The sequence below is a fragment of the Muscardinus avellanarius genome (genome assembly GCF_963383645.1).
Source record: "Muscardinus avellanarius genome assembly, chromosome: 15".
Taxonomy (NCBI): Eukaryota; Metazoa; Chordata; class Mammalia; order Rodentia; family Gliridae; genus Muscardinus; species Muscardinus avellanarius.
The window spans coordinates 85,986,136-86,001,209 of NC_137801.1; the positions used below are offsets into that span (position 1 = coordinate 85,986,136).

Consider the following 15,074-nt stretch of genomic DNA (forward strand, 5'->3'; position numbering starts at 1 on the left):
CAAGGACCACCGAGAGGGACAGATGGCAGGACAGGGGCCCCGGGGAGCAGGCAGCTTCCCCACCCTCTATTTTCTTAGTGCCAACAGCCTATTTTATTGCCAGTTCTGGAGAACAGAAAGAGTTAACATCGTGGAGAAGCAAGTGGAAAGCCGGGCGTGGTGGCGCACGCTTATAATCCCAGCATTCGGGAGGCTGAGACAGGAGGATCACGGTTCGCGGACAGCCTCAGCTCCGTAGTGAGGCTCTTTGCAACTCAGTGAGACCCTGTTTCAAAATTAAAAATTAAAAAATAGGGCTGGGAATGTAGCTCAGAGGTAGAATGCCCCTGGGTTCCATCCCCAGTACCACTAAATGAATAAATAATAGGACTGGGGGTGTAGCTTGGAGGTAGAATGCCCCTGGGTTCCATTCCTAGTACTGAAAAATAAAAGTCCCTAAAGAAAAATGCCGTGAGCCAGACAGGCACTTCTAGGGCTCTCAGCCGTCTGTGGCCCTGGATCGCATGATACACAGGACGGCTGTCGGCAGAGCACTGAGGTCAGGGAGGTGTACCCCGCAGTGAGCGCTGCTGTCTCCCTGGGAAACTTCTCTGAATTCTCCTCCCGGGATCAAGTTCCCACCCAGCCCCTGGGTCCCTGTCTGTACCAGGCGCTGCAACTCCGGCTGACCTCATCCGCCGCCGCGCCTCCGCGCCTCCTGCGCCAGAGGGGAATTTGCCTGAGACCTGCGGAGGAACCTCCTCCCCGAGGTTCATTACAATGGAGCTACCCCGGGAACGTGCAGGCCAGGCAAGCCTCGGAGGGCACTCTAGGGCTGGGCTGGAGGCCGACCTCAGCGGCTCCCAGACAGGCCCAGGCCGGCCGGGCAGTCCAGCTGGTACTAAGATGGGAACCCCAGCGTCAGGCTGACTGTCGCTAAGCCAGAAGGCCGCAGTCTCCAAGTGCACCTAAGATTCCTTCTCTCGGTTCTGCCGGAGCTGAAGGGACGGTCAAGGCTCCCCAGCCAGCCCTGCGCTGCTCCCCTGGTCTTGGTCCCTAAGGCGTGAACCAAGGCAGCAGCGCCTGCGGGCTCTCCACCTGTCTTTACCATAAAAGATAAACGTCAGCCGGGTGTGGTGGCGCATGCTGGTAATCCCAGCATTTGGGAGGCTGAGACAGGAGGATCCTGGTTCATGGCCAGCCTCAGCTACTTAATGACGCCCTTTGCAACTCAGTGAGACCCTGTTTCAAAAATAAAGACTAAAGCCGGGCGTGGTGGCACACACTTGTAATCCCCGCGTTTGGGAGGCAGAGACAGGAGGATTGTGCAGGTTTGAAGCCAGCCGCGCTGGCTTAAGAGACCCTGTTTCCAAATAAAAAAGTATAAAAATAGGTCTGGGAGTGTAACCCGGAGGTAGAAGGGTTTCCAGGAACCCCAGTACCACCAAAATAATAATAATAATAATAATAATAATAATAATAATAATATAAATAAAGAATAAAGCCAAGTGTGTGGTGCCCACTTGTAATCCCAGCGCTTGGGAGGCTGTGACAGGAGGATCGCACAGGTTCGAAGCCAGCGTCAGCTACTTAGTGAGGCTCTTAGCAGCTTAGTGAGACCCTGTTTCCAAATAAAATATAAAATAGGTCTGGGAGTATAGCCCACAGGTAGAAAAGCCCCTGGGTTCCACCTCAGTACCACAAAAAATAAATAAAGAAAGAATAAAAAAAAATAGGACTGGGGGTGTAGCTTGGAGGTAGAATGCCTTTGGGTTTCATCCCCAGGACCACAAAAAAAGAAAAGGATAAATGTCAAAGACCCTGCAGGCCCCGGCTCTGGACAGAGTGTGAGAGGGTCCCCCTTGCTTGGAGCCGCCTCTGCGGGTGCAGATGGGTGGGGGACTGAGCCCTCAGGGGACATGCCAGGCAGGAGGTACAGCTGTATCCCGCTCCTGGGACCCGGGAAGCACAGTCCGGGACCTGAAAATCTCCACTCCCGAATCCCACCCAGTTTGGGGCCAGGGCGTACAGATGACCCAGTCACACAAACACACACCTATATCCAGGGTCACCACCGACTGGTGGGGCGGCCTGGGTCACAGGTGTATCAGCCGGGATGGAGATACTTGTGTATGTACCCTGGATGACCGCTGTGCTAGTGATACCACTCCAAAGCCTCACATGAGAAATTCCACAGAGGCAGTGACTCCATCTGATCCCCCACGCGCCCATGGCAGCGGCCCAGGAAAGCTGAGCTGACGCTGGGAACAACTGCTGAGGAGTGAGGGACGGCGGGTAATCCCAACACTTACTTGCAAGGCTGAGACCGGAGGCTGGCAGGTCGGAGGCCAGCCTCAGCAACTTAGTGAGATTCTGTTTCAAAATAAAAAAAAAAAAATAAGGCTGGCGAACACCCTTGGCTCAGTCATCCACGAGGCAGCAAACCCCATCACTTTATGACAGCCTGACTCATGAGCGCAGGGTGTTAAGGTGCTGGGATGAAACGGGAGGCGCTCAGGAAGCGGCGCTGCTGCGTGCCCCGGCCTGATGCCTGTCCCTGGTCCTCTCCTTTCTCATCAACACCGCTGTCGCCTGAGTGACTCACAAACCGTGGCTATGCAGACTCGTGTCTCTGGCAAGTTCCTTCTAGAATATGAACCAAACGAGGCTAGTATTTCAGGAAAAATAACCAGTGTCTGTTATGAATGATAGAATTTTAAATTTCAACCAAGAGGGCCGGGCGTGGTGGGCACGCTTGGAATCCCCGCGCTTGGGAGGCGGAGACAGGAGGATCGCACAGGCCCGAAGCCAGCCTCAGCTACTTAGTGAGGCTCTCAGCAACTTAGTGAGACCCTGTTTTCAAATAAAGTATAAACTAGGTCTGGGAGTGTAGCCCAGAGGTAGAAGGCCTCTGGGTTCCATCCCCAGTACCATAAAAAAAAAAAAAAAAGATTTCAAGCATGGATTCGAGTTTTTTAAAATGAACTTAACGAGCCAGGCATGATAGCGAACGCTTGTAACCTCCAGTATTTGGGAGTCTGAGACAGTAGGATCACAGGTTCACAGCCAGCCTCAGCTACTATGTGAGACCCTCTTTCAAAGCAAAGAATAAAAATAGGGCTGGAGGCCGGGCGTGGTGGCACACGCTTGTAATCCCCGCACTTGGGAGGCGGAGACAGGAGGATCGCGCAGGTTCAAAGCCAGCCGCGAGCGCTGGCTTAGGAGACCCTGTTTCCACATAAAAATGTAAAAATAGGTCTGGGAGTGTAGCCTGGAGGTAGAAGGGCTTCCAGGAACCCCAGTACCACAATAAAAAAAAAAGGGGGCTGGGGGTGTAGCTTGGAGGTAGAATGCCCCTGGGTTCCATCCCCAGAGCTGAAAATTTAAAAAAGGGCTGGGGTATAGTTTGGAGGTAGAATGGCCCGTTCAGAGAGAGAGAGAGAGAGAGAGAGAGAGAGAGAGAGAGAGAGAGAGAGAGAGAGAAAGAATCAGCCCCAGGAGAAGACTCCGTAACACATAGGTAGCAGCCTGGATGTTTAAGGGAGCCCTCCAAGCCAGAAGGTAAGAATGAGAGAGAAATTGGCAGGACATGAAGGGGCACTTCACAGAAGAGGGGACACGAGTGGCCAGCAAGCCATGAAAAGATGCTCAGTGCCATTAGTATTCAGGGAAATGCAAATTCCAGCCATAATGAGATGCCTCTCCGCACCCAGCAGACTGGCGACACCACCAGGTGATGGTAAGGACTCACTGGCACCGCCGTCAGCAGCGCACAGGAGCCACTGCCCGGCCCTTACCAACAGGGCCCTAGCTGGTGTGGGCACACTTGTAATCCCAGCACTCGGGAGGCTGAGACAGCAGGATCACAGTTCACAGCCAGCCTCAGCTACTTAGTGAGGCCCCTTGCAACTCAGTGAGACCCTGTTTCAAAATAAAGAATTAAAAAAATAGGGCTGGGGCCGGGCACGGTGGACACGCTTGTAATCCCCGCGCTTGGGAGGCGGATACAGGAGGATCGTGCTGGTTCGGAGCGCTGGCTTAAGAGACCCTGTTTCCAAATAAAAAAAAAGTTAAAAAATAGGTCTGGGAGTGTAGCCCGTGGGAGTGTATCCTGGAGGTAGAAGGGCTTCCAGGAACCCCAGTACCACCAAAAAAAAAAAAAAAAAAAAAATAGGGCTGGGGGTGGAGCTCAGACATAGAATGCCCCCGGCTTCCATCCCCAGTACCTTGAAAAAAATATAGAGAACTTTCTTTTTTTCACTCCTGTGTATCTATGTGTGGTGGTGGTGTGTGTGTGTGTGTGTGTGTGTGTGTGTGTGTGTGTGTGGCTGGGGTTGGAACCAGGGGCATTCTACCTCCACGCCACATCACATCCCCAGCCCTGTGTTATTTTCATTTTGGAGCAGGGTCTCGCTAGGTTGCTGAGGCTGGCTTTGAACCTGCGATCCTCCTGTCTCAGCCTCACAAGTGCTAGGATTATAGACATGTACCACCACACCTGGCTCCTTTTTTTTTTTTTGGTGGTACTGGGGTTCCTGGAAGCCCTTCTACCTCTGGGCTACACTCCCAGACCTATTTTGTATTCTTTTTTTTTTTTTTTTTTTTTTTGGAAACAGGGTCTCTTAAGCCAGCGCGGCTGGCTCCGAACCAGCGTGATCCTCCGGTCTCCACCTCCCAAGCGCGGGGATTACAAGCGTGCACCACTACTACCGGCCCAGGTATTCTACTTCTGAGCGATGTCTCCAGCTCGCAGGGTTGCAGAAGACCTTGCTAACTGGCCGAGGCTGGCTTGGAACCTGCCATCCTACTGGGATGCCAGGCGAGTACCACCGTACCTGGCTGTCTACCTCGCTTTGGCCCACATCTCTTCAAGGTGTCAGCAGCTCCTAGAAGCCCCCGTGACACAGCTCTCCAGCTCTGGGTCCTGTACACACAGCTCCTCTCAGCTCCAGGGTAGAGGTGTGGTGGCTCAGTCTGGTGAGCGGCATCTGGGCCATTTCAGTGCCCAGGGGAAACCATGTGCACACGCCCGGGGCCTCCAGCTGAGCAGGGCAGGAGGAGCAGCCAGACCAGAGCAGAGTGAGGCTGGTTCTGCAGCCTGAAGAGCTCTTCACCATCTCCCACGGGGCGCGGGAAGGTGCCTTTGCAAGGGTGCAGAGCTGCGGCAGAACTGAACTGAGCCGGGACTGGTAGAAGGCAGAGGAAGAGGAAAATGGGTTGTGTGCGTGACCCTACTAAGCGGAGAGACGGTGGACAGAGAGCCGGAGCTGGGCTGCTCCTGAGGCCCTCGGGTGACCAAGGGCCTGGCTGAGGCAGGACGCGGGGAGGATGTGAACTCAGCCGGGGATACTGTTTACTAAGCTAGCGTATCGGATTGTGCGGAAGACCTTTCTTTCTTCCCTCCTTCCTTCATTCCTTCCTTCCTTTTTCTTCCTTTCTTTCTTTTTTTGTACTGGGGATTGAACCCAGGAGCATTCTACCTCTGAGATACACCCCCAGCCTTATTTATTTATTTACTTACTTACTTACTTATTGAAACAAGGTCTCGCTCCTCCTGTCTCAGTCTCCCTCCCAAGTACTGGGATTTCAGGCATGTGTGCCACCAAGCCCAGCTAGACTTTTCTGATTGGAAAAAGGGCTAGGGATAAGGCTCAGAGGTAGAACGCTCCTGGCTCCAATTCCCAGTACAAAAAAAGTGGTGTAGTTTAGTAGCTAAAGCACATGGCAGTGTTTTAACTACACCACTACACCACTATGCCATCACAACACCCAGCCTTCCCTGCCCCGCTTCTAGAGCTCCCTGAAACACACACACACACACACACACACACACACACACACACACACACACAGCCTCCAGTATAAAATCGCCACCTATCAGGTGTCTAACAAGGGCCGGGCTCCTCCTCCTCTTGCTCCCCAGGGCTTTTCTATCCCCAGATAATACCCCCTCCAAAGAAGACGCTCTTTGCAGAAGCGGGGATAACCCAGTAATAACCAGGTGAGCCCCTCAGCTGTCAGCTAACCTGGAATCAGACCCAGCAGGGCGAGCCACGGGGAAGCCACGCTCCAGCAGGCGGGCGCCATCAGTCAACAAAGAAACCCAGCACTGGACAAGCAGCCGAAGCCAAGCTGGTACTGTTCACTTCCTTCGGGGTACCTCTCCTGTTCACACATAAATGTGGTGTGGCTGGGGCCAGGTGGGGAAGGAAGGGGTGGGAGGGACACCCACTCTTAGAGCCAAGGGGACCTCCGGGGGAGGTGCCCGCACCTCAGCTGGAGAGCTGGGGCGTGGGGTGATGGAGGGGTGTGACGTGCCCTTAGGATCTGCCGTGCCCGGGACCAGTGGGCTCCGGGGAGGGGACACGTATGGTCCTTTCTAAACCAACATCTCCCCTCTGGAAGTTCAACAGAAACATTTCCCCAGCTGGCTGCACCCTCCAGTAACCGGGTCTCCCCCTGCATTACCCTTCCTAACAGCAGAATGGCTCGCTTATGTTTAAGGACTTATGCGCTCACACTCCCTCTTTCTCTCTCCTTCCCCCTCTCTCCTTCTCCCTCTTTTTTCATTTGTTTTGCAACATCTGGGGACCATCTTGAGGACAATCCACACTCCTTCCTTCCAGTGTCTTCTACTCTCATCCATGACCCAAGAGGTACAGACCTCATACTCCAACCCCAGCCCTGAGATGTAGACAGACCTTCAGCCATGAAACTAAGATGAAACCTTGACCACTGCACCCTCCTTCCTTCTTTCTTTCTTCCTTCCTTTCTTTCTTTCTCCTCTTCGGTACTGGGGATGGAACCCAGGGGCATTCTACCTCCGAGCTACACCCCCAGCCCTATTTTTTATTCCTTATTTTGAAACAGGTTCTCACTGAGTTGCAGAAGGCCTCACTGAGTAGCTGAGGCTGGCCACAAACCACAATCCTCCTGTCTCAGCCTCTCAAATGCTGGGATTACAAGGGTGCGCCACCACACCCGGCGATACACCATTCTTTCTTAAACTAACTTTTTTTTGTGTGTGTGTGGTACTGGGGATGGAACACCAGAACTCTCTACCTCTGGATTACATTCCCAGACCTATTTTATATTTTATTTGGAAACAGGGTCTCACCACATTCTTGAGTCTCACTAAGGAGCTGAGGCTGCCTGAGAACCATGATCCTCCTGTTTCAGCCTCCCAAGGACTGGGATTACAAACCTGTGCCACCACCCCTGGCTTTTAAACTAGCATTTTTTTCTTTTATCTTTTTTTTTTTTTTTTTTTTTTTTTTTTTTTGCCGTACTGGGGATGGAACCCAGGGACATTCTACCTCCAAGCTACACTCTCAGCTTTATTTTCTATTCTTTACTTTGAAACAGGGTCTCACTGAGTCGCAAAGGAAATCACTCCGTAGCTGAGGCTGTCCCATCCTCCTGTCTCAGGCTCCCAAATGCTGGGATTACGCCACATCCTCTGAATTTACATTTTTTAAAAAAGATGTACAATGTAGCCAGGTGTGGTGGTGCATGCCTGTAATCCTAGTACTTGGGAGGCTGAGACAGGAGGATTGCAGCTTTGAAGTGGGCGTGCAGTAACTTAGTGAGACCTTGTTTCAAAATAAAATAAAAATAGGGCTGGGGTGTTTCTCAGAGGTAAGATAGCCCTGGCTTCAACTCCTAATGCAGGCAGACAGGCAGACAGGCAGACAGGCATGCAGGCAGGACAGACCCTGAGTTAACCGAAACATGGACGGACAGATGGACAGACAGACGGAAGGAAGGGAGGGAAAAAAGATGTGCAAGGTAGAAGTAAAGGTTTATTTTAGCATGGCCATCATCTTTTCTGAAAGTTTCACTGAATTAAGACTGTTTCCCACCGGGCGTGGTGGCGCACACTTGTAATCCCAGCACTTGGGAGACTGAGACAGGAGGGTCGTGGTTTGAGGACAGCCTCAGCTACTTAGTGAGGCCCTCTGCAACTCAGTGAAACCCTGTTTCAAAATAAAGAATAAAAAATAGGGCTGGGGGTGTAGCTTGGAGGTAGAATGCCCCTGGGTTCCATCCCCAGTAGCGCAAAAAAAATAAAAAATAAAAAAAATAAAGACTTTCCCCACAGTGGCCTGGGGTTTTGGTCTTCTACCCTTATAGGGGTGGGAGGCTCAGGGTGTATTCAGCCAGCAGTCTGGACCTTGGCCAAAATTCTGTCCAGAGACAACGAGGTAACAGTTACTCCTTGGAATAAATACTACAGAACAGCCCCTTCTCTAAGATGTCACAGAGAACCACCACATCACCCTCCCTCTTATCCTCCCCAGGGTGAGATCCATTCATGCTTAGGCCTTGAGTTGCTCGTAAAAAAAAATATATATATATATATATTTTTCAGCCGGTGTGATGGCCCATGCCTGTAACCCCAGTGCTTGGGAGGCTGAGACAGAAGGATCACAGGCTTGTAATCCAAGCATTTGGGAGGCTGAGACAGGAGGATCGCAAGTTTGCAGCCAGCCTCAGCTAGTCAGTGAGGCCCTTTGCAACTTAGTGAGCCCCTGTTTCAAAATAAAGAATAAAAAAATAGGGCAGGGGGTATGGTTCAGAGGTCAAATGCCCCTGAGTTCTATCCCCAGACCCGAAAAATAAATATAAATATATATATATATATATATATATGCCGGGCGTGGTGGCGCACGCTTGTAATCCCCGCACTTGGGAAGCTGAGACAGGAGGATGGCACGGGTTCGAAGCCAGCCTCAGCAACTTAGTGAGACCCTGTTTCCAAATAAAGTATAAAATAGGTCTGGGAGTATAGCCCGGAGGTAGAAAGCCTCTGGGTTCCACCCCCAGTACCACCATAAATAAATAAATAAATAAATAAATAAATAAATAAATAAATAAAATAAAAAGAGTTGAGGGTGTAGCTCGGAGGTAGAACGACCCTGGGTTCAATCCCCAGGGCCAAAAGAAAAAATGGGAAGAGACCAGCTGGCAAGTCCTTGGAAGCCCTGCGTCCATGCAGACACCCAGCAGCCCTGTGACAAGGCCCACCTCGCACAATCCCTTAATTCTTCCCAGGCTGAGCCAAGGGACTGGAGAGGATGGTAACAGGCAAGAAAGGAGCCCCTTGAACTTAGGCTCGCTCTACGAGCTTAGCCCACTTGGTACAGCCGCCATGACACCCAGGGACGTGCCCAGGAGACAGCGCTGGCTGGCTTCCCTGTTGACCCCAGGGACTCTGATGGCAACACACCAGCCTTTATGGGGTGGAGTTAGGTGCAATGTACTTAAAAAAATCAGCCTTGGGTGAGGGCCCAGAGGGAGAAGCAGCGAGCCACAGAGAGAGAGAGAGAGAGAGAGAGAGAGAGAGAGATTGGGAACTGCACCCTGGCTTGCTCTACTGCTCAGCCCCCCCCCCCGCCCTCTTTTTTGTTAATTTCTTTATCTTTATGGTGCTAAGAATTGACCCAAAGGGAGTTTTACCACTGGGCCACACTCTCAGCCCTCCCCCACCCCCCTTTTTTGGTTCTGAGATGGAATCCAGGAACAGTCTACCTCTGAGCTATACTTCCAGCCCTATTTTATTTTTTATTCTGAAATAAAATCCTAATATGTTGCAGAGGGTATAAGTAGTTGAATCTGGCCACAAACCTATGGTCCTCCTGTCTTAGCCTCCCAAAAATACTGGAATTTAAACATGTGTGCCACCATGCCCAGCTCCAGCCTCCTTTTGAAAATAATAATAATAATAATAATAATAATAATAATAAATTATTATTATTTGCAGTACTGGGAATGGAACCCAGGGGCATTCTACCTCTCAGCCACACGCCTAGCCCTATTTTTTATCCTTTTTGTTTGTTTGTTTATTTGTTTTTTGCAGTACTGGGGACAGAACTCAGGGGCATTCTACCTCCGAGCTACACTCCCAACCTGATTTTTTATTTTGAAACCGGGTCTCACTGAGTTGCAAAGGGCCTCACTGAGTAGCTAAGGCTGTCTGCAAACCAGGATCCTCCTGTTTCAGCCTCCTTAATGCTGGGATTACAAACGTGCGCTACCACGCGTCCAGCTACCTCCTTTTTAAAAAAAAATATTTATTTATTTATTTATTTATTTATTTATTTATTTATTTATAAACTGGGTCTCCCTAGTTGCCCACGCTGGCCCCGAACCTGCCATCCTCCTGCCTCAGCTTGCTAACACGTGGGATTTACAGGCATGTGCCACCCAGCGCATGCAGGTAGTCACCACCGATTGTCTCTGTGCCTCTGGTTGGACTGCTGGGACCACAAAGACAGGAAGACACTCCCTCTCCAACCTCAGAACTCAGCGATAGGTCTTCCTTGAACTTTAATGTGAGAGAGTCTTGCAAAACCTTGAAAGGATGGCTTACAGGAAGCAGGGCTCAGGAACAAAATCCCAGGATGCCTCCCTCACACCAGAGAGCGCCGGAGCTAAAGAAACTGGACTCACAGTCCCCAGCGCTATTTTATTTTTATTTTGAAACAGTAGTGAGTCTCACTACTTGCTGAGGCTGTCCTCGAACCTGCGGTCCTCCTGTCTCAGCCTCTGCAGTTGCAGAGATGATGTATGTGGAGGACTGGAGCAGTAAACCCCATGGATTTCCCTAACTAAACTCTATCTAGAACTCCAAGATTTCAAACAAAGCAAAGGGGAACTGCTAATACAGAACCAGGGCTGGGATCCCAGAGTCTATCCGCTCGGGTGAGCGGCCCTTAGGCCTAGTTCAAAAACTGCAGCTGAGTTGGGCGTGTTGACATACACCTGCAATCTCAATACTTGGGAGGCGGAGACAGGAGGATCGCAGGTTCAAGACCAGCCTCAGCAATTTAGCAAGGCTCCCAGCAACCTGGCATGACCTTGTTTCAAATTAAAAACTAAAAGATCTGGGGGGGTAAGCTTGGAAATAGAATGTCCCTGGGGCATTCTATCAATCCCCAGCATGAAAGAAAGAAAAGAAGAAAAAAAAGGAAGGAAGGAAGGAAAAGAAAAGAAAGCAAGCCGGGCGTGGTGGCACACACTTGTAATCCCAGCATTTGGGAGGCTGAGACAGGAGGATCGCAGGTTCAAGGCCAGGCTCAACTACTCAGTGAGGGCCTCTGCAATTTAGTGAGACTCTGTTTCAAAATAAAGAATACAAAAAGCTGGGTATGATGATGCGCGCTTGTAATCCTTGAGTTTGGGAGGCTGGGACAGGAGGATCGCACAGGTTCGAAGCCAGCCTCAGCTACTTAGTGAGGTTCTCAGCAACTTAGTGAGACCCTGTTTCCAAATAAAGTATAAAATAGGTCTGGGAGTACAGCCCAGAGGTAGAAAGCCTCTGGTTTTCACCCTCACTACCACAAAAATAAAATAAAAAATAAAGAATACAAAAAAATTAGGGCTGGTGAGTGTAGCTCGGAGGTAGAATGCCCCTGGGTTCCATCCCCAATACCACAAAAAAGAAAAGAAAAGAAAGAAAGATGAAAGCAACAATAACAACAGCGGGGCGTGGTGGCGCGCTCTTGTAATCCCTGCGCTTGGGAGGCAGAGACAGGAGGATCGCGCAGGTTCGAAGCCAGCCTTAGATGGCTTAAGAGATCCTGTTTCCAAATAAAATACAAAATAGGTCTGCGAGTGTAGCCTGGAGGTAGAAGGCCCTGGGTTCCATCCCCAGTACCACCAAGAAGAAAGAAAAGAAAAAAAAAGAAAAGAAAAGAAAAAAAAAAATAGGGCAGGGGGCATAGCTGGGAGATCAAATGCCCCTGGGTTCCATCCCCAGATCCGAAAAAAAAAAAATTAAGAAATAATAAAAAAGGCTGGGTGTGTAGTTCAGAGATAGAATGCCCCTATGTTCAATCCTCCGTGCCAAAATAAAGTCATGTTAATAATTTTGTTTTTGGGTATTGGGGATTGAGCTATATCCCCAGACTGATTTTGTTTTTTATTTGGAAACAGGGTCTTACTAAGCTGTTGAGGCTGGTCTCAAACATGCTCTAAGTACCAGGAATGCAGATGTGTGTCATGCCTGGCAATAACTCATCATCATCATCACATATTATTATATTATTATAATTAATTATTATTATTATTTTGGTGGTGGTACTTGAGAGTAAACCCCAAGGCATTCAACTTCTGAGCTATACACCCATTCTTTTTCTTTTTTCTTTGAAACCAGGGTCTCACTACGTTACTAAGGGTCTCACTAAATTGCTAAGGCTGTCCTTAAACCTGCAATCAGCCTCCCAAGTACTGGGATTTGTGGTACTAAGGATGGAACCCCAGGGGCATTGTACCTTCAGGTTACACCCCAGCCCTATTTTTTTTTTTATCTTTAATTTGAAACCGGGTCTCACTGAGTTGCAAAGGGCTTCACTAAGTAGCTGAGGCTGTCCGCGAACCGCGATCCTCCAGGTCTCAGCCTCCCGAATGCTGGGATTACAAGCGTGCCCACCATGCCTGGCTTTTTTTTTTTTTTTTTTATCTTTATTTTGAAACAGGGTCTCACTGAGTTGCAAAGGGCTTCACTAAGTAGCTGAGGCTGGCCACGAACCATCAACCTCCTGTCTCAGCCTCCCGAATGCTGGGATCACAAGCGTGCCCACCACGCCCAGCTTCCAGCTACTGCATTCTTTATGTTGAAGTTTATTTACTTATTTTTTTGCAGTAGTAGAGATTGAACCCAAGGGCATTCTACCTCCAAGTTACACATCCAGCCTAATTTTTTAATTCTTTACTTTGAAAAAGAATCTCACTAAGTTACTGAGGGCCTCACTACTTACTGAGGCTGGTCTTGAACCTGCAATCCTCCTGTCTCACCCTCCCAAATCCTGGGATTACAAGCATACAGCCACCAAGCCCAGCTACAAATAAATATTTAAAAAATGAAAGATGGTCACATGACCCTGACCGTCCTCACCCCCCAGCCCAGTAAGATCTATGCAAAGAGCCCACAGCCAGGGTCTCCGGCCCCACCCTCGGGGGAGGGGGGACCCAGAAACCCCTGGTCCACTCAGATCCCAGCACTACTTGGGGAGAGAGAAAATCCTGCCCTGAAGGCCAGCCGGGCTGTGGGCAGGTATGAGGCGGGGCGGGCCGGCCAACTGCCCCCCTGGATGATTCTGCCGGCTCTAAATATTTAACATGCCACCTCAAGGTAGGGCGACAGCTGGGGAGGCCTGGGTGGCAGGCCTGGGCAGAGAGGGGGCTGGAGGGCAGAGAGGGGGCTGGAGGGCAGACAGTGCTGGGGGCTCACAGCCGGCGCCCCACGTGGGGAGCCACGCGCACCACCCACCCCTGTCACCAGACAAAGAGCTCCCCGCAGGTGGGCACCGCCCTGCCCGGTGGCATGGGGCGGGCGGGGCAGCGCCAACGCCCCCAGCCGCACCCGGGGCGACCCTGCCACTCTGGGCGCCTGCGGGGCGTCGCCGGGAGGGGCTGGCTGTCCCCGGGAATCGCCGCACGCTCACGCCCTGCAAAGCCACGGGAGCTGGGCACCCCCCGAGCGGCCGCCTAAGATTCCTGCACGTCCGTCCGAGGTCCTGCCCGCCCGAGCCGCTGTCCACTGAAGAAACCCCAGAAGGGAAAAAGGGGGGAGTCCTTTTTCCACGCCCAGAGAACCCCGCCTCGTCTCGCCGAGCGTCTCCCGCGGGGCCAGTTCACCCCACAAAGGCGATGGGGGCCGCGCCGCGACCCCGGGGCCCTCCCGCGGGGGCCCGCGCTGTCCCCGTGGACCCTAGGGTGCTGACACCCTCCCGCGGGGGACCGCGGTGTCCCCGTGGACCCTAGGGTGCTGACACCTTCCCGCGGGGGCCCGCGGTGTCCCCGTGGGGTTCAGATGCGGACACCCTCCCACGGGGGACCGCGCTGTCGCCGTGGACCCTAGGGTGCTGACACCCTCCCGCGGGGCCCGCGGTGTCGCCGTGGCGCCTGCGATCGCGACCCCCTCCCGCGCCGTCCCCGCGTTGCGGCGACCCCGCACCTCCTCGCTGCAAATCCGCCCCGCAGAACAAAGCGGCGCCGCCCGCGTCCCCCGCGACTGTACCTGCTAAATTTAGCGGCCCCGGGTATTAATAGCCCGGGCGCCGGGGCCGGGGCGGGCAGGGGGGGGCGGGGGCCCAGGCCACTTACACCACCAGCCTGGAGATGACCCAGGACACCATGGCGGGCGCCGACGCTGCGGGCGCTGCGGCCCGGCTCCTCCGTGCGCTCCGCCGCCGCCAGACTGAGCGCGCCCCGCGCCGCCCCGCGCATGGCGCAGCCGCGGCGCGTCCCGGGGCCCGCGGCGATTGGGCGGAGAGAGGGTCAGGGCGCCCAAGGACCGCCCCGCCACGCCCGCCCGGCCGCACCGCGGAGCCTGGGCCGGGACCCAACCCCGCCCGGACCGGCCGGGCACCCCTGGCGCCCACCTGCGCGGGCCCGGGCCGCCTGCACCCGGACCTCGCTGTCCACTACGGGTGCTGGCGCCGGAGAAGCCAGCCTGGGCCGCGGCCCCCAAGCAGGTGCTCAGGGGCCCCGAGGCGATCCGGGCCTCCTGGGGTCCCCAAGCTTACCTGAACTTCCCCGGACCCCTCTGCTCCGGTGCCCATCTCGGTTCCTTCAAGCCTCAGCTGAAGGATTGGGAAGGCTGGAAGCTGCCCGGGTGAGCCATTCCGGGGCCTTAGGCAAAAGGGAAATTGTGCAGCTGATATAACAGTATTTATTTATTTATATTTCTTGTGGTACTAGGGATGGAACCCAGGGGCATTCCACCTCCGAGCTACATCCCCAGCCCTATTTTTTTTTTTATTATTTTTATTTTATTTTATTTTTTTGGTACTGGGGATGGAACCCAGGGGCATTCTGCCTCTGAGCTACACCCCCAGCCCTATTTTTTATTCTTTATTTTGAAACAGGGTCTCACTGAGTTGCAAAGAGCCTAAGTAGCTGAGGCTGTCCACGAACCGCTATCCTTCCTGTCTCAGCCTCCCAAATGCTGAGATCACAAGCGTGCGCCACCACTATATATATATTTTTTTTTTTGGTGGGGGGAAGGGGGCCTGGGAATGAAACCCAGGGGCATTCGACCTCCAAGCTACACCCCCTGCCCTAATTTTTCTTTTATTTTGAAACCAGGC

At 52.5% G+C, this 15,074-nt stretch overlaps 1 protein-coding gene across 3 annotated transcripts in view; it reads right to left on the reverse strand.

Moving 5' to 3' along the window:
* The window catches only part of REEP1 (receptor accessory protein 1), a gene marked incomplete at both ends in the record, with an annotated part of 65,226 nt that extends 51,106 nt beyond the window's left edge, over positions 1–14,120 (reverse strand). For all 3 annotated transcript variants that reach the window (XM_080711094.1, XM_080711093.1, XM_080711092.1), the window contains one exon: positions 14,089–14,120. In XM_080711094.1, the coding sequence (XP_080567220.1) occupies positions 14,089–14,120 (32 nt within the window). The remainder of the gene's footprint in view (positions 1–14,088) is intronic.
* Positions 14,121–15,074: the final 954 nt, after the last annotated feature.